At 31.6% G+C, this 20,012-nt stretch overlaps 5 protein-coding genes across 5 annotated transcripts; 3 read left to right on the forward strand and 2 right to left on the reverse strand.

The window, feature by feature from the left end:
* Positions 1 to 3,090: 3,090 nt before the first annotated feature.
* On the forward strand, positions 3,091 to 4,724 carry LOTGIDRAFT_152245 (hypothetical protein; the record flags this gene model as incomplete). Its single annotated transcript, XM_009045692.1, has 2 exons — positions 3,091 to 3,315; positions 4,107 to 4,724. 2 exons carry the CDS (start codon positions 3,091 to 3,093, stop codon positions 4,722 to 4,724), a joined length of 843 nt encoding a protein of 280 aa, XP_009043940.1.
* A 2,203-nt stretch (positions 4,725 to 6,927) lies between these two features.
* LOTGIDRAFT_152246 (hypothetical protein) lies at positions 6,928 to 8,360 on the forward strand (the record flags this gene model as incomplete). Its single annotated transcript, XM_009045693.1, has 2 exons — positions 6,928 to 7,759; positions 7,978 to 8,360. 2 exons carry the CDS (start codon positions 6,928 to 6,930, stop codon positions 8,358 to 8,360), a joined length of 1,215 nt encoding a protein of 404 aa, XP_009043941.1.
* A 1,755-nt stretch (positions 8,361 to 10,115) lies between these two features.
* LOTGIDRAFT_76263 (hypothetical protein) lies at positions 10,116 to 10,676 on the reverse strand (the record flags this gene model as incomplete). Its single annotated transcript, XM_009045694.1, has 1 exon — positions 10,116 to 10,676. A coding segment is annotated over one exon (561 nt), but the record flags the coding sequence as incomplete, so codon positions are not given.
* Positions 10,677 to 11,295: 619 nt separating this feature from the next.
* On the reverse strand, positions 11,296 to 12,634 carry LOTGIDRAFT_152248 (hypothetical protein; the record flags this gene model as incomplete). Its single annotated transcript, XM_009045695.1, has 2 exons — positions 11,296 to 12,440; positions 12,505 to 12,634. 2 exons carry the CDS (start codon positions 12,632 to 12,634, stop codon positions 11,296 to 11,298), a joined length of 1,275 nt encoding a protein of 424 aa, XP_009043943.1.
* Positions 12,635 to 14,308: 1,674 nt separating this feature from the next.
* Positions 14,309 to 19,279, forward strand: LOTGIDRAFT_152249 (hypothetical protein; the record flags this gene model as incomplete). Its single annotated transcript, XM_009045696.1, has 5 exons — positions 14,309 to 14,344; positions 14,620 to 14,815; positions 15,581 to 15,748; positions 16,016 to 16,164; positions 19,241 to 19,279. 5 exons carry the CDS (start codon positions 14,309 to 14,311, stop codon positions 19,277 to 19,279), a joined length of 588 nt encoding a protein of 195 aa, XP_009043944.1.
* Positions 19,280 to 20,012: the final 733 nt, after the last annotated feature.

The raw sequence follows: 20,012 nt of genomic DNA on the forward strand, positions 1-20,012 counted from the left end.
GTATGGTTCAATGCCACTCTGAAAATGTTGTTGTTGTTTGTCTGAGAGTCTGGCAAGTTTTTGAAACCGACCATTAGATATCTCGCTGGTTTGACGGTGTTGGTGATTGGCCACGTGGTGGATTCTCCCGTTAAAGTCATGCTACCTACCGTGTTACGACGAAGAAAAGCAATTTCGATGTCTTTGGTTAAAGAGTTGAATATTCTCGTTTCCACTTGTACGGAAGGAGTGATTACCGGTATGTAAAGTTGGATATTCGTTATTTCCAATTTTGCGTCAGAGTTGTTTTCACCAAAGAATATCTTGTTGTCGTTGATTTCTCTTTGCAAATGAATTTTATACGGTAAACCTATGGAAACCTTTCTGTGTTCCAAGAGACCAAATAAAGGATACAACTTCCAATTTACGTAATTACCCCATCTGTTGTTCTCGACGACATTGTTGTATTGAAGCGCTCGTTTTTCAAATCCGTGATTTACTCCGCGAGTCACTCTTTCCAGTGTGTTTCTAGCAACTACCCTTATCCTAGCAAGGTCTGCGTCATTTGCTACAGTTCTGACCGGTTCTTTTAAAACTTCTCCGTCACCGACATCGGGAATCCATCCCGAAACTGAATCGTAGTTTTTGGGATAGAGAACCGTTTTCAACATTGTGTCAAACTCGCCGTGGTGTTTTATGGTCTCTATCGGATTTGAACCAGCTTCCAAAACCATTTCGCTGAATAAAGACGGAAAGAAGTTGTTTTCTAAAGTCGTGTTGGTTTGTGGAATTCGATTCTTCGCATCGGAAATGGGCATCGGAAAGCAGCAACCAATTGGACAACGAATTAATTTCAAAGGTAACTCTTCCTCCGTCGTTTATTTGGGTCTTTGTCCCTACCGATGGTGAGATGATTACGTAATCCTCTTTCTTGTTGTTGAACGAATATTGAATCGGATCATACAATTGAAAGATTGGATCCAATCTGTAATTTTTACTTGCCATTTTTATCCAATGATTTTAAACCCTTTTCCTTGTTTTTCTAGGGCTTGTCGTTTCTTAGTTCTCTTATTAACTGCAGTTCTTTAAGTTCGTCAGATTTTTTCACTGCATCGCTAATATTTACTCCTGCTTTTACCACAGATCCAAGAGCTTGCGCTTCTGAGGAAATGAGGGATTTGGTGTTTGAGACAAAATTGGCCACTTTGGGGATGAGAGATGTTAGCGCAGAGAAGAAACCGTCTCCTTCGAATTTTTTTTGTTCATGTTTTAAAATTAAAGACATTTTTATTGCGGTTATTTTATACTGTATTATTATTAGTGATCTGTGGTTTGGGTAATTTATAATTGGGGAGTTTGTTATAATACAGTTTGGAGGAGTCTGTTATAATACAGTTTGGGGAGACTGTTATAATACATTTTAACAGTTGTGTCTTTTCGGATATGATGCATTGAAAAAGCTGCGCATGCGCAGAAGTGAAATGCGTCATATCCGAAAAGACATATACTACTATCATCCATGTTTTGTATTTGTTTTTTTAATATTTGTTAGTTCTTTTTGTAATTCACTGTTAAGTTTAGTTTCCAGAGCATTTAATTCCTGTTGAAACGTATCTTCATTTTCATCTGGAATGTTATCTATCAATTGTTGAATGTCTAATTTTTGTTTTGCAATCTTATCCTCTAATTTAGATATTAATGAAATTAAATTTTGTAACTCAGTTTTGTTCGCTACGTTGACTAATTCTTTTTGAATAATAAAATTGTTAGATATGCAATCTCAGAACAACACAGATTCGAAGATTATTCGGGCGACGGTATCTTTTCTTCATTATTTTCTCTAGGTAAAACAATAATTCCAAAAGTAGCTAGCTTTAATCATTAAACTCTTGAAAGCAAAGATGAAATTAGGTATGGGATTAGCGGATGAAATTCATAAAGAATTTAGAAAAACTAAAAACTTTTTAAAAGTCAAAGTGTTTGAAAAAGATGAAATATGGTCTGCCGATTTAATTCATATGCCGGTCGAAAGAGGATTTAAATATTGCTTAACAGTTATAGATTTATATACGAGATATGTATGGGTTATTCCTTTGAAAAACAAAACGGGATTATCAGTCAAACACGCATTTGAAACGATTATGAAACAATCTAACCGTCATCCAGAAAAACTGTGGGTAGATAAAGGAAGTGAATTTTATAACAAAAATATGAAATCACTTGGGTTTGAAATTTACAGTACGCATAATGAAGGTAAAGCTGTAGTAATAGAAAGATTTAACAGGACTCTAAAAAATAAATTATTTAAAAAGTTCACGGAATTGAAATCTCAAAAATGGCTTAAAATATTACCAGAGGTTGTAGATGAATACAATAACAAAATTTATTCATCTATAGGTGTCACACCAACACAAGCCTCGAGTAATCCAAATATTATAAAGTCAATTAACGCACAACATAACTACGAAAATGAAATAAAGAATTTAAATATCAAACCCAAATTTAAAGTCGGAGATCGAGTTCGTATTTTCAAATATAAAAGTAAATTCGAAAAAGGTTACGTTGGATACTGGACAAACGAAATATTCATCGTTGATAAAGTAAACACCACATCACCTCCAACATATGAATTAATCGATCAAGACAAAGAACAAATCATAGGTAGGTTTTATCAAAACGAACTTCAAAAAACCGACTTTTAAAAATGAATGAATTTCTCGATAAATATGGAACCGATACAACCACAAACTTTCAACTTATGAGATGGGCGAATGAGTTAAATATATCACCGTTTTATTATTGTATGAGAGATGAAATAAATGATCTGAAATATAAGAATGGTAAATTTTACGCTATAACAAATATACATACTTCCGATCAAAAAGGAGTTCATCATTCTGTTTTGTACAAAGACTCTGACTTTTATTTCTTCGATTCTTATGGATTAGAACCCACTGAAGAGATAATCCAATTAAACCAATCAAATGTTCAACATTTCAAATTCAATTACCGGGACAAAAGTTTTGTGGTCAACTTTCACTTTGGGTTTTATATTAGCTGAGTTTAGGAAAACAGTTCGAAGAAATTGTAATAAATTTTAACTCAATAAAAATGGCGAATAAGTTTGGATTAGGTTCTTTATCTTTAGAAACTAAAAAACCTAACACTACAGCGTGGATATATAAAGCGAAACCTTACTTCGTGGATCAAGTCGGGGACACTCTTCAAGGTGATTTAGATATGAACAATTTTAGCATAACTAATTTAAAGTCTCCGGAAAACGATAACGATGCCATTCACAAGAAATATTTACGGGAACAAATAAATTCAATTGAAGTTAATAAAACCATTTAGAAGATAAAATAAGTAATGTGAAAAGATTCTTCAAACGTCAACTAAATAATAAAAATTTTGTTAATGATACTAAACTGCAACAAGAGGTACAAAGATTGATAAGTCAAAGAATTGGTCAACGTAGTGAACAAAACTGAGTTACAAAATTTAATTTCATTAATATCTAAATTAGAGGATAAGATTGCAAAACAAAAATTAGACATTCAACAATTGATAGATAACATTCCAGATGAAAATGAAGATACGTTTCAACAGGAATTAAATGCTCTGGAAACTAAACTTAACAGTGAATTACAAAAAGAACTAACAAATATTAAAAAACAAATACAAAATATTGATGATAGCGAAATCAAAACCTATATTCAACAACAAATACAAAATATTGATGATAGCGAAATCAAAACCTATATTCATCAACAAATACAGAATATTGATCATAGTGTTATTCAACAACAGATAACCACTATTAATAACCTAGTTTTGAAACAGGATAAAAATATAGTCGCATTAGAAAAAAAGTTTCTCAAGAAAGAATCATATTATTTCAATCTTCCATTTGGAAATTTGAGAGATTAAGATGCTTCTATTACTGATAAATCAAAAGACTATGAATATAAAAAATATGGATTTACAGCAAATATAAGAGTATATTCTGTTCCAAATTATACTATTTCCCCCCAAGATATTTTTGATCCAGATGATCATATACTTATCAACCAAAATTTTTTGATTTCCGAGGAAAACTTATAATTGAAATAACTTTCCCTTTTCAGGTAAAAGTTGATTCATTATTCTTCACACAAGTCTTCTTAACACAAAGCTTATATATACCTAATAAAAAATTTAACGCTAAAAAATTTCTTCTGTTTATCAATGGTACAAAAAATGTAGAAACTAAAGAATATGAAAGTAACGACGAAAACAACAAGGTTAATCACTTGTATGAAATTAAAACGAGTGGAAAATATATAGATAGGTTTAGAATGTTAATCGTACAAGATAAAGAAGAAGATGAATTTATATTGAGTGATTTTGATATGATATTGGAGGCGGAAACTCCACCATCAATGAATATTATTAGAAATCCACAACCAGAAAAAAAAGATATAAGCTTTTATGAGTTTTTACGAGCAACAGACTTTGAATACGTAAAACTATATTTTGTTGATAATGGTAAATTTACCTCAATTGATATTCATAAAAGTCAACAAAAACAAAATTTCTTAATAAGAGATGATGCATATGTTAATATAATAATCTATATTGAAAAACCAAAATTTTCAGTTCATCTGAATAAGATTGATGATTCGAAAGAACAAATATCGTTAGTATCTGTAAAAGTTTTTATTAATAAACACCTAGCAGCTTTATCAGAAGTTCACTTAATTTAATTATCTAAAAATGGAACTCGAAAGTAGACAAAACTACATGATAGAAAAACAAAATGAACTAAAAGAAAAACTAAAACAATTCAACAAATGCAGGAAAACATGGAGTAGAATCGATTCTGTTTTCAAAACATTAAGTACAGTTTTAACAATAGGGATAACAGTGGCAACAGCCGTAACCGGTGGATTAATGCTTCCAATAATTGTCCCAACTGTATTAGCCGCGTTCACTGCCGTTCAAACTTCATCTTGTGGTTTGATTACTTTAGGTTTTACATCAAAACAGAAAGCTTATTATAAAAAGAAAACAGAAATTTTGAATACATATCTTAATAAATTGTTTATATTTTTCGAAAGATCGAGAGAAGACAAGAACATAACAGTTGAAGAATTAGAAAAATTCAATGAAATTTTAGATAAATTTGATGCAGAAATATCATCAATAAAAGTTAAAAATTCCTAGTTAAAATAGTTGCTTTAAAAATATGAATAAAATTGAAATTTTAGACGATAAAAAATTCATATCAATTAAAATTTTAGACGATATTATTGACAAGATTATCTCTGATGAATTAAAAAATATGAATAAAATTGATAAATTTATATCAAATGAACTTTTTTCCGATGTTATTGACCTTATCTCTGATGAATTTATAACATTTAAAGGGCAAATTGAAATAGTTGGAGAGATAACTCAAGACGGAAAGTACAAACAAGACATGAAATTTATAGGTTTTAATACCAAAACTTTTGTCAATTTCTTCATTGGGCTGGATAATAAATCTGATGCCTCCGATTGGTATTTCACAGGAAAAATGATTTTCCATAAAAACAATTTCAAAGAAATAAAAAGATCAAAAAAGGGTAGTGGTGTTACCCTACTCAAAAAGATAAAAGAATATATCGGTATAAATTGTTATATACCGAGCGATGGATACTGCTTTGTAAAGTGCGTTAATCGTGTTTTAAACGAGAGAATTTCAAGATTTCATCAACAGTTTTTCAAAATCAAACAGAAAAGGAGTTATGACAACTGCTAGAATCTGTGAATTCAATAAGAAATTTAATACTAATTTTCAAATTTATATGCCCAAACATAGACATTTTCAACCAAAGAAAGTATCCAAAGAACTAGATTGGGTTTTTTATTTACACAAAGAGCATTTCTGTTTGATAAGAAGAAATAACAAAACCTTAGGCATTAAAGAAATAGAAGATAATTACGATGAAAACGTATGGAGAACTTGTAGAGATGATAAAACGGTAACGCAAGTTTCACCTCTAAAACTAAACGTTTTTCCAACCATTCACGATGATTGTTTATACGCGTGGGATTGCGAAACCTACAACGAAAATAAAGCCATACCTTATTCCTGCAGAATAAATAATCCATTTCCAGATTTAAAGCCGACAGATCCCATTCCAGAAGAATTTTACAACAAACTCATGACTAATATAGTAGAAATATTTGTAGGTACAGATTGCATCGATCAAATGTTACAACGTTTAGGAAAAATAGATCAGAAAAGAATAACATTAATTGCTCATAACGCTAGCGGTTTTGATAACTGGATCATGATCAAAAACGTAAAAAAACTAACACAATGCCCTTTAAAAACACCCAGAGGAATTCTGTCTCTACCTTTAACTAATTCATTCACCGATAAAGACTTACAGAAAAAATGGAAAAGACAGAAAGAAATAAAGGGTAGCTCTAATTATTTGCAAAATATTAATTCACATGTTCCTATCAACACGAATCATCTAGTTTGGCAGCATGGGGAAATTCATCTAATCTACCAATGAATTTGAGAAAGATCGAGGATGTTAATATTGCAAAATACACTAATGATAATTGGGAATCTTTAAGACACGAATGGGAACCTTACGCTAAAAGAGATACGTTATGTCTCGGAGCTTGTTTGATAAAATACAATCAAGCAATGAAAAAAACTGTCTTCCAAAACGTTTCCAATAATCTAACGGCTCCTTCTTTATCTTTAAAGGGTTGGTATTATTCATATCATTACGATAAAGAAATGGTTGAAGAAGAATGGTATGAAAGTACTAGAATGGTTCCCAAACCCTAACCCTAACCCTAGAAAAAGTTTACTCACATACTCACCCTTTTATAAGATATTTTATCAGACAAAGTATTAAAGGAGGAAGAGTCTCTGCTAATAGAAAATCATTTGAAACGGATAAAATGAATGAGATCTGCACCATATTAAAAGAATACAATGAAAGTGACACTGAAGGAATAATAGATTTATTCAAAGAATACAGTGTTAACCCAAAAGATAAAACGGAAGTTCACGCTAAACTCAAAGAACTGGACTATTCTAAACTGATGGCATTTGACGCTAATGGGTTGTACGCTTCCGCCATGACAGAAGGTGAATACCCTAAAGCAGAAAGTGCTAGGGCTTTTCGACTGGAGGAAAATGAAGAATTTGTCAAGCTCTTTAATGAGCAGAAATTCAGACCTAGAACTGCTATTTTAAAAGTCTGGTTTAAATATCCTACCAACATGTTCTTTCAACCCATACCAGCTAAGGTTAATATCACTTTCACAAATAAAGAAGGAAAAAAGGAAACTGGCACTAAAATCAGGTTTAGAAATGGTTTCTGTTCAGATGTTTTAACATCGGTTGATATTCAAGAAATAGTGAAATCCGGTGGTAAAATTATTAAAATATTAGATGGAATAGTATACGAAGAAAATTTTAAAACTCCACCATACAGAGATTATATTTTAATTTTGAAGGAATTAAGGAATAAATACAAAAAAGAAGGAGATATGGTTGCTAGTAATTGCATGAAATTATTAGGTAATTCCTTATACGGTAAATCTATTCAGAAGGATATAAATACATCGAGACATCTATGGAGTGAAGCGACTTTTAAAGCCAACTATGATTCACACGTCAAAAGCTATGAAAAAGTAAATGAGACCCAATATATCATTCAGATTAATGACGAAGAAAAAGAGTTTTTTACTCCAAAGGATTTTACTAGATTAACACCCGCTCATTTAGGTGCATTTATATTATCTCACAGTAAAAAAATAATGAACAATTTCATTCACGTAATAGATGGATTTTATAAGCCGGAAATATACTATACAGATACTGATAGTTTATACATTTCTGTAATTGGGATAAATTAAATGAAGCTGGGTTGGTGTCTTGAAACGAATATAGCAAAGGGAAGAATGATTATGGTGATGGTGGAATCATATTTGGTTTATATTTAGCGCCAAAAGTAAAATACAATATCATTCTAACTTTCGACGGTATTCTAAAAGAAAAGAAAACGTTTAAGGGTTACTCTGACTATAAGATTAAGGTAGAAGACTACATTCAATTAGCTAGTGGACATGATGTAACGAATGAATTTGATAAACCTTGGGTAAAAAGTTTTACTGATGGAATAATTATTCCTAATGAAAAACAAAAGAAAGTTTTCAGAAGTTATCTGAATCTCGTTAAGAGAAAAGCACCGAATGAAGAAGGAATCATGTATCCTTACATCGACGGAAAAAAATTGAACATAGATGAAAACTATGAATTTGATGATCACGATTATCTAACTATTCAAGAAGAGAATGAAGAGTGTGAATTTTTTTGTTTTAAATGAAGTTGAATAACAATTTCCTCGTTACCAAAATCTATAAACCTATTTTTACCATCTTTGATTTCCAGATTTATATCTTTAATCATAAAGGAATTAAGTGGTAAATACGTCGTTTGAAATGGTTTCTCTATAATTCTATATCCTATCGGTACAGTGAATGTTGGAAGACTGTAAATAATCTGACGTTTGTATTTATTGAAAAATCCACCGTTTATCAAATTGCAATGTATATTTATCACATCGATATCATTCTCGATATTAGCTTTGTGTGGTGCTAAAATGGATTGGGTGTATAGTCGTTTATCAAATCCTAGTAACGTATTCAATGAATTTTCTACGTTGAAATTAACTTGACAATTATTTCTTAATATCAATTTTATTTTGTTTAGATTCAAATTACCTTCGATTCAATATTGTTTTTACCGCTCACGCTTCCTGCGTATTCAGATAAGTATTCGTTAATGGCTATGTATTCATAGCTTCCTGTTAGTAAACGTATGGTTTTGAACGTAACTCCGTTATCTGTTGATATTTTTATTTGGTTATTTTTTTCGTTGATAGTTCTAATGGAATTGTAAACAGAGAAATACTTTAACCCCAATTCATATTCTTGATTGCGATCGAGTTCGTACTCATAATCTAGAGATAATTTGATGTCTGATTTATTCGAGGTGATGACGAATTGTTGTTCTTTATTTGACATTTTTTAATGACTATTTTCAATCACGCTTTTATAATCATTTTTATCTATGATACCTTTTTCGAGGAGTCTTTTTAATATACAATTTACCTCATTATATTGTCTGTGTGATCCATGTCCTTCCTTCATTGCCGCTAATATTACTCGTAATCTATTAAGTAGTTCCTCGTTGTTGTCGGATAAAAACGTTATACCTTCTCCAGATACCATATCTTCGAATTCGTCTATTTCTTGTGTGATAGGAGGATGCTCTTCAGCATAATCACCTAACTCCTCTTCATCAGGAATAACTTTATTTAGATATGTTTCAACTGTTTTTAATCTTCTTGTTTCGAGTCCCGACTTTCTTATTGCATGTAGAAATTTTGAGTATGCTAGTAAATCCTTGTAATCGGCGATTTCAACATCCTCGCCATTCATTAAATCTATTAACGCTCTCGTTAATGTAAATATAAAGTCTTTTGTGTCGATTTTGAATTGTGGTGAATTTCCACTAAATCTTATTCTAAAACCATTAAACAATAACCCCACTTCATCAATGATTGGTGTAATACTCTTTGGTAAATCTGGGTAAGGGTTTGAAAAAAGACGATTTATACCTAATTATGATTTCATCATCTTTAATGGGATATTCTATTTGATGAGGTTCTATAGGAGGTGTGGGTTCTATAGGAGGTTTATATTCTAATTTCTTTTTAATATCATCTTGAGATTTTAATATGGGTTGAAATAGAGTTTGTAGATTTTCCGTTAATCCGAGTTGTTGTAATCTGTTATTTTCAACTTGGGTCTTTCTTTTATTCTTAGCTTTGATATATTCTCTATTTCTTTTTAAAATATTATTCCAATCGCTACTCATTTTTAAAAAAATAAAATTAACATATATCTGTCATAACTCTTTCACCCGCAGGTTTTCTAGTATTTACAAATACATATCCATGATCATCTGGATTTCTCCATTGAGCTTTACAAACTTTTTTGAATGTATCTCTGACCATTCCGTGATTTATCGATTGAATGATTTGAGATAAATCTTTGTCGTGATTTATCGATTGAACGATTTGAGATAAATCTTTGTCGTTTAATTCAAATAATAAAAAACAATTTGCATTTTTTCTAATGAACATAGAAGCCATCCCGTAAAAAGATTGGGATTGGTATATGCAGTGACAGTTGTGATGTCTTCCTTTCGTGAAGAATTCTTGTTGAACGGCTTGATTTCTTTGCGCCACGCAGTCGTCAAACACTAGTAAGTTCTTTCGCCCGCTATCAATTTTAGACAAGTCTAGATCATTAACATTTTTCGTAAGAAAAACTTTTATATCCGTTGGTTTCTTTCCTTCGATGTAGTTATCTATGAAATCTTTTATTTCCACTTCTTCTTCGTTTTCTTCGTAATATTGAAATAGGTCTTGAACATCTTTCTTTGGTAGATATTCTAAAGCTTTGAGGAATTGATAATACGATTGCCTAGGTGTTGTTGTGTAGATATACAAAGAATCGAAATCTAAAAGGTTTGCTGTTGTCAACATGTTAAAAGTGTGATGAGTTTTCCCAGAACCGGAACTACCGCATATACACATGAGCATTGGGTTATTAGGAAATATTTCTGAATGATTAAATTTTTACCCATTTTTTATTATTTTAATTTGTTCCAAAGTTCACTCCTTCTCCTTTATACTTTGAAAGATATATTCCTTCTCCAGTGCGTATGTTTTTTAAAAATATTCCATCACCCTTATGTTTGACTTTGATTTCTCCTGTGTCAATACTATCTACTAATTTATTTAATCCTTGTTTAACAGTTTTCTTGGTTTCTTCACTAAATCTTTTTCCAAATTCTTTCATTGTGCCTATCATTTCTCCCACTCCTGAACCTTTGGCCAACTTTTCCATTTTTAAATTATGTCTATGTTCTTCGGTTGCTGTTACTGCAGCTGCTTTCTTTTCGTTGGCAGCTTATATTCCACCAGCTGTAACACCAGCCACTGTAGCCGCCGCGGTAATACCAGCAAATATTAAAGGTAGGGAAAATATAAATCCACCTTTTTTTTACATTTGTATCAATTCTTTCTAAATCTATATCGTCTCTAACTTTACAATATTTGTATTTATCAATAAGTTTTTTAGTTATACTGTTTTTACCGTTGAAAGTTATTACAGTAGGGGAATCTGTTTCAACAGCTTCTATTATTTTCATAACTAAAGTTTCTACTTTCATTTTTAAGGGCATATTTTTTACTCAATTCTTATCATTCTTCTATCTGCTATTTTAATTAAATGTTTTGCTTCGTCCAATAATAAACAATAACCTGTTACATCTCCTTGTGTTTTTTCAATATGAATATTTATGTTCACTCCTGTTTTGAAAAGATCTTCTTGGTGAGCTGATAGATCAAAACAGAAGATTGGATGATTAAGTGCAAAATCTACATATTCAAACTGAGGTAGATTTTCAAATAATTCACACATATTTTTATAGTTTCTATACAATTCATTATAATCCTTTGTGGTTGGATTAATTGTTAAAGGTTGGTTAGGATAATTATCATTGTTTAATCTTACTTGAACTTTATGGATTAAAGGATCTTGAGTTTGGTTCATTGCCACTCTAAAGACATTATTGTTATTCGTTTGAGAATCTGGTAAGTTCTTGAAACCAACTATTAAATATCTTGCTGGTTTAATAGTGTTAGTGATTGGCCATGTAGTGGATTCTCCCGTTAAAGTCATGCTACCTACCGTATTGCGATGAAGAAAAGCTATTTCAATATCTTTAGTTAACGAGTTGAATATTTTCGTTTCTACTTCAATTGGTGGTGTTATTACGGGTATGAAAAGTTGGAGATTCGTTATTTCTAATTTTGCATCTGAACCATTCTCTCCAAAGAACATCTTATCGTTGTTGATTTTTCTTTGTAGATGAATTTTATATGGTAACCCTATAGAAACTTTTCTATGTTCCAACAGACCGAATAAAGGATATAATTTCCAATTTACGTAATTACCCCACCTATTATTCTCAACAACATTATTATACTGAAATACTCGTTTTTCGAATCCATGATTAGCTGCTCGTGCTACTCTTTCTATTGTGTTTCGAGCAACAACTCTCACTCTATCTAAATCGGCATCATTTGCAACATTTCTTACCGGTTCTTTTAAAACACTTCCATCGCCAACATCGGGTATCCAACCTGAGACTGAATCGAAATCTTTAGGATATAAAACTGTTTTCAACATTGTGTCGAATTCCCCAGGATGTTTGATTGTTTCTATCGGATTTGAACCAGCTTCCAAAACCATCTCGCTAGATAAAGATTGTATTTGTTTGTGGAACACGATTTCCATTGGGAGTTCCATCTTTAATTTTGAAATCGCATCTGAAATAAGCATCGGAAAGAAGCAACCAATTCGATAATGAATTTATTTCGAAGGTAATTCTACCACCATCATTCAATTGGGATTTAGAACCAACAGTGGGTGAGATGATAATATAATCCTCTTTTTTCTTGTTAAACGAATAACGAATCGGATCGTATAATCTAAAGATTGGATCAAGTATTTTATTTGCCATTTTTAAGGTTTAAAATTTGAGTAGAATTTCTCCTTCTACATTATTTTAATATGCTTTTTTTGATGGAATGTAGGAAATTGATTGAAGGTGTTTTTGGTGTATGAAATGTAGGGAATTTAGGGTGTAAGTATTTATAGGGAGTTTAGGTCTTTTTTAGTGTAAGAATTTATGAAATGAAGGGTGTTTAGGTTTTTTTTAGTGTAAGAATTTATTAAATGTAGGATGTTTAGGTCTTTTGGTGTAAGAATTTATGAAATATAGGGAATTTAGGTCTTTTTAGGAGGTTATATATCTATAAGCCCATATACTACTCATTTATACTTCCAAAGGAGACCATTGAAAAAATTGGCCATTTATCAAAAATTAGCCATATTTGCTATCCGTCACAGGCGAAAGAAATGTTGATAACTATGTAATGATTCTATTCATTACACGACTTTTTAGAGGCTTTATTTGAATAAGAAATGAATTACAAATTTTTCAATCAATCCAAAAAATTGGCCGGCCACTGAAGTAATGACGAAGTGTCAATTGTATAATTTAGGAGATAAAGTTTACTAACGCAGAATATTTCATAATGAAGGCGAATCAAAGGAATTTGCTGATAGGTGAAAAGGCCCATATGAAGTTATAAATCTTTTAGGTGATGTAACTTACGAGATTATAGATCACAAGTCTTACCATAAAGTTGTGGTTCACTTTAAAAACCAGCTTATACTCGCGATGAAGATAAGAATGATGGGACGCAGAATCTTCTGAACATACCTGTAATCCGAGACGTTTTTCTACAATACCCAAACCTGAAGTCCGTTTTCACCCATCGAATAATTAGGTGTTTCTTAACGGAGAGGGGATGTTATTAAGTTTTATATTCATTTTCTAAAAACGTAATGTAATAATCAAAGTGCATAATGCATATTGATGAGAGTGTGTGCGAATGAATATTATAGAATAGTGAGTAATGCGTAAGAGAGATTGGTTAGTGATGGCGGAATAAAAATGTAAACAAAAAGATGTCTTCTTCTTTCCCATCAATGCGAGAGGTCTCCACAGGCGTATAAAGAACTTTCACATAGATATTAATTTATTAAAACATGTAAGCCTAGGCATTAACTTTGGCACAAATAACATGAATACATATGAAAACATGGAATGGACGATGAAAATTTGTTACACAAGACTCTTCAGGAAACCTCGTAGTTCAGAATACACATTTCAGCGACACTTTTTACGGTACCTGAAAAAAGCGACCTCAGCACCTCTAGCTACCATTTGCATTGCTATTGAGAGGCTATACAATTATAACTTTTTGGGATGGCATTATATTTATATGCATAGGGCATAGTCTGGCATATCCATAGATTTGTATAATGATATAAACTATACGACTCTATGAGGCATACCTTACTAGGCCTAAAGGGGCCTTTACATACGTTTAAGCACCAGACATATCCGAAATTAACAGTTGTGTCAAATTGTAATTGCATGTTAGGCTTGTAGCTACAAGGGTTGATCATTGTCCCCCTGAAAAAATTCTGACAACCAACCAATTCCATTACTTACATAATTTGATATTCATATACCAATTTAGATTTAATAATTCTCTGCAATTCCTGTGATCAAATTATATTACATTGACCGTGGGTACAGCAAGGAAGCTATGCATGCAACATGATGGCAATATGTATAGCTAACGCATATGTGATGAAGGTTGGTGATTAAGGTTATGTTACCGTACATTTTGCAAATATATTGTGCACCTGTTGACTGTCTGTTACAGTCGTGCTGCGTGCCTGTTATGATAATGTTGGTTTTGGTCACTTTTATCTATTTTGCTTTAGCGTCCCTGTTGCATACATTCACAAAGAATCATTGAACATTTCCCGAAATTACCCTGCATGCACAGTCAGAGTAGATCTTATTGAATTCTAAGACAGAAAATAGTAATGAAAGTATTGCTTACACAGGATATATTTTTTTCACAGTCAATGACAAACTTTGATTTTGACCCAGCTGAAATGGCTAAATTTGTTGACGATTATGCCAGAGACAACCCAGAAGCCTTTGCTGAGTTTTCTAAAGAAATGGAATATAATATGAAGAATTGTGAAAATCGTGAAGAAGAAATTTGTAAATTACCAAAAGAAGATACAGTATGGTTGATTGTAGAACAACCCACAAGTATGTCCATAGAAAAATGTACCTTTATTGAATGGATATTATAGGATCAAAATTTTCCTGTCACAAAGAATGCCTTTAAAGCTAGTAAATATTTTTGATCAATTAGATCACCATAGCTACAACTTGCTATGTATATAAACATTCATCATGGCTTAGCTTTGTATGAGTAGGTATGTACAGAATTTGTTTTTGTGATTATAAGTATTTTTAACATTATTTGAAAATTCATTATTAAGCCACTTGAGATTTAAGACTCATTCTTGGCAGCTGGTAGTGGGTGTATGCTACCATGCTTGGCAAGCTAACTTTACACATCTAGTCGACCCATACCTGAAATATCCATCAGAAGTATAATAAAGAGTCAGCAGACAGAAGGGGCAATATCCCATACATTTCATTATTGAATGCATGAATTCTACTGTTCAATTATAGGTCAAATATTCTTGATTTATCCAAGTTAAAAATTAGGTACATTAATCCGGATTCTGCAGATAGAGTTTTGCCTGATCCAGAATTGGAATATGTGAGAGAATGTTCTTCATGGAGAAGGAGGGGTTCCCCTGGTCTCTTTAAAGAATGGTAGTTAATTTCAATTTACTTCATAGTTTTAATGAAACTCACACATGATGACTTCAAGAAAGACATAGAATTCTAGTGATACACTATCATTTGACTGATGTTCAACTTAGATACATTTTCAGTAATTTCCTTCTTATTGTTTCTATCAATATTGGTTTTGGTCTTGCTGAAGTGTTTTATTTTCAGTGCTGCTTGTACAGGATCAGTGTACTGTTCTAAAAGACTGTCAAACTCGTGATTGGAAGAGGACAGATGAGTTTAAAGAACATGGACATAAAAAATGGTGTAAATTGATCAAATCCTACATAGCCAAAACAGATGAACTTTCAACATTTCCTTTTACATTCACTAAAGGTATTGTTTATTGAAGTCACATAGCAGTAGATACCTTGTTATATAGCCTAAATCTGCTTTTGCCCTTGAATGTGTATGTGGGGCACGTTTGGCTTGTTTGCTCAACAGTAGTAATAGTCTTTTCAGATTTGACGCATTAAAAATGTTGAATACTTGGAAGAATTTAATGAAATTTCGGATAAATTTGATACAGTCAACAATACAAAAACAGAATATATCAAACTAAAAATAATGACTAAAAAAAGATGATCAAAAATGATTTTTTAGATAACATATTATTTTCTAAAGTAATCAAAGATGTATGTGATAAGTTTTCATCATTTAAAGGTCAAATTGAAATAGACGGAGAGAGAAGTGAGGCTGGAAAACACAAACAATATATGAAACTTATCGGTTTCAATTTGGTAGAGGAACTGGTAGGTGGAAATTGTTACATACCAACAGATGGTTACTGTTTTAATGCGCCCACGTGGAAATGTGGACATATATTGCCGTCGCCCCTGTCCGTCGGTCCGTCCGTCCGTCCGTTGATATTTCTTGTAGGCGCGATAGAGGCTACAGTTGTTATCCGATCTTGAAGAAACTTGGTATGTATGTATATATTAATGAGATTGCGGTCATGTTCAAAAATGGTAATAATCGGATGAACGATTTCGGAGTTATTACCCCTGACTTAGAAAAACGCGTCAAATTTGCATTGTAGGCACGATAGAGGCTGCATTTTTTTCCCGATCTTGATGAAACTTGATAGGATCTCGGTCAAGTTTTAAATTGGTAATGATTGAATTAACGATTTAATGGTATTGATGAAACTAGATATGTATATATATTGATGAGATTTCGGTCAAGTTCGAAATTGGTAATATTCGGATGATGAACAGTTTCAGAGTTATTGCCCTTGTGTGTACAGCGATGAGACATTGTTCATGTTTGAATTTGATGATGATTTGATACACTGTTTCTGGTTTTTTCTTTGACTTATAGTTAATTTTAGGATTATTTGAAAATTCATTATTAAGCCACTAAAGATTTTTTTTCATTTCTGACAGCTGGTAGTGGGCGTATGTTACCTTGCCTGGCAAGCTATCTTATCAGGTGTGTTTTGAAAAAGGATTTAACAAAAGAATTTCAAGAATTCATCAACGGTTTTTCAAAAGCAAATGGAAAGGAGTAATGACATGTGCTAGAATTAATTAATTCAATAAGAGATCTAATGCTTCGTTTCAAATTTATAATCCCAAAAATATACATATATATCCCAATTTATATGAGGAACTAGACTGGGTTTTGTACTTACGTAACTTATATTTCTATCTCATAAGAAAAGCCAACAAAATGTCGGGAATTAAAGAAATAGAAGAAAATTATGAAGTATGGAAAATATGTAGAGACGATAATGCTGTTAAACAATGCTGTCTTACCTTTGAAACTAAACGTGTTTTCAAATATGAGTGATGATGCTTTATACTATTGGGATTGTGAAACATTTTCCGAAATTGAAACACGTATAGGAATTCCTTATTCCTGTTCTTTAGTTAATTTGGAAAAACTAAGAAAGAACGTAACTTTCCAGGCTCTACTGATAATAATATTCGAGAAGAATTTTATGATAAACCAATGAATATACGCCATGGACTGTGCCTCTCAAATGTGCTTTAAAATGACTTTTTGTAGCACAACCTGGAGACTGCTTTTTCTTACCTGGAATCTATTCCTAAATGTTATAGCTAACTAAAAATCCATGTTCCCACTTTCAGAAAGTGCCACAACTCCATATTTCAGCTTTTAAAGATGCGCATTGTGAATTGATTTTTATACAAATCTATAACTTTAATGAGCTATGAAACATATACTCTGTGAGCATGAAAATTCAGGATTTGTTGAATATATGGTGCAGTCTAGTCTGCACAGTTAAAAAAAAATAGCAATGCCATCAGCTTTGATTTTAAATATTTGGCAGTAAGCTTACAGTAACAATTACCAGTATGAAATATTCAACCTTCAGTCGTACATTTCTTTTGAACTTTTTGGAGCGATACTGTATAATATATATTACCAAGTTTCGTCAAATCTGTCAAGAATTGGGCCTGAGTGTTTAAAGGCTAAAATTAGAATGCTTTTTTAAGAACAAGGGCAATTACTCAAACTAATATTTTTCTCAGCGGACCTATGGACATGGGTGACGACAATATATGCTCCTCATTTCATGTGGGCGTATAAAAATGGAGTGAAATGATATATGAACTTCTCAGTCTGAAATCTAATTACATGGAAATTAAAGATGGGTTCCCTCATTTTCATTTATAAAAATCAAAATGCTAATACTTATATGAATAGAAAGTAGAGGTGTTCTAATGACTTGGAAAAATACCAGTTTGTCTCACATGTCCATAATTAATTCATAATTAGCTAAATTAGAATAGAATCACCAGCAGAATTCCAATGAATGACCGAGGTCAAAAAGTCTTATTTTTTTTGTTTAACCAGACATCCATACATGGATGTTTATGATTGGTTCAAACTCTTAATTATATGTAATAAGAACATACTGATGTGATTAATCATTCATAATCCACTAAAGTAGATAGAAACATTAATAAAGAAACAGCATTTTTGTTAGGAGATGTAACCTAAAATTGTCTTTTTGGAATAACAACATTTCACGAATAAGAAATATGGATGATCCAAACAGAAACTCTGATTTTCTTATACATAGACCAACACAAATTTTAATATAAAACTTGAATTAATTCAATTTGAATTTGATGCATAGACAAAAGCATAGCACTAAAAGAATACAAAAAATACAACGATTTTACAAATACAATTTTAACCACACAATTAAGCACATATCAAGTAAATGTTTACATTCAAAAGTGTCTTAAAGTTTAAAGGCACATGTAGGCCATTTTGATCAATCATACTTTATTCTCAGAAACGGGATTTTTTTTAGCTAAGCTAGTAATTGTTCATGTTCATGTGTGTCCAGAATTATCCGTCATTTTAAGATACTCTGTGATATAGAAAAGACATAGAAATAGTGAGAAAAATTCCTAGTTTTTATGCTAGAACTTATGCTAGCTAGTACTTCTGAAGACTATTTACATATATTATTCAAGACTAAAATCAACCCCCCAAAATGCTGCACCTGTCCCTAGAGTTTTTAATGAATTTTACTGAACAGAGATTATGGTGGTATTTTTCAAAAATAATAAAAAACATAAAACAATATACACATTATCAAGAGCTGATAAGTAGTTAATCAGCAAATAATCATACAAATAATAAACACAAATTATAATATAAATAGTTTGTTAATTTTGATTTTGATCTATAAATGTTCCTGTACTAAATTCCTCAAACTATACAGGCCTTTAATAAAATAGTCCTGACCAGTTAAGACTATCATGCTGTCAATGTTGATGGTATGTTTTATTTTTTGTTGTATATCATGCTGTCAATGTTGATGGTATGTTTTATTTTTTGTTGTAGAATAAAATTTTGATGTCGAGAAGAGATATTGAAGGCTAAAATTGAGTTCTATCAACTGGTTAATCAAATATTTAAAAGGATACTACCTCTTAGATTGAACATGAATTTAAAGTCTCAAACTTGGTCAACAAGTGTACATATTACCAGGTGCTATGACCCAAAGATTTAATCTCTATATAAGACGATACATCCATTAAACTAAACAATTATTGAAACATGCTTTCAAGCAAAAATAACAAAGTTTAATAAATCATTACTTAGTTTTATGGCTTTATTGGATTAAAGAGGGATTCTGTTGTATATGGTAATGAGTCAGACACCAGGTCAGTCCACTGATAAACAAGGACTCATTTGAACCAAGTTTGAAACTTTAAATTTTTGGGTTTATTGGAAGAACTGCATACAATGTCTAACTTTGACATTTGCAAATTTACTTTTACTAAACTCTAAGCAATGTCAATATTTCAGTACCTTAAACTGTCCGAGATCTTATCAATCCTCATGCTTACCATGTTTTATTCACATCATACCAAAACAGTAAAGCTTATGACGTGCCAGAAATATTGACAGAGGGATCTACCGACTGACCGACCTATACTGGGGCTATGGTAACATACGACTTTTGAGTTGACAAAATATAAATAGCAACTTTATCAGCAACTTGTTACTTTTTACGGTAAGCAGTTAGGCGGGGTTAATGGTTACAATTAAGTGCGACTTCATATAATATAATCAGTCCAAATATATAATAATGAAACACTTACAATTTATC

This window comes from Lottia gigantea (assembly GCF_000327385.1).
Source record: "Lottia gigantea unplaced genomic scaffold LOTGIsca_1, whole genome shotgun sequence".
Lineage (NCBI taxonomy): Eukaryota > Metazoa > Mollusca > Gastropoda > Lottiidae > Lottia > Lottia gigantea.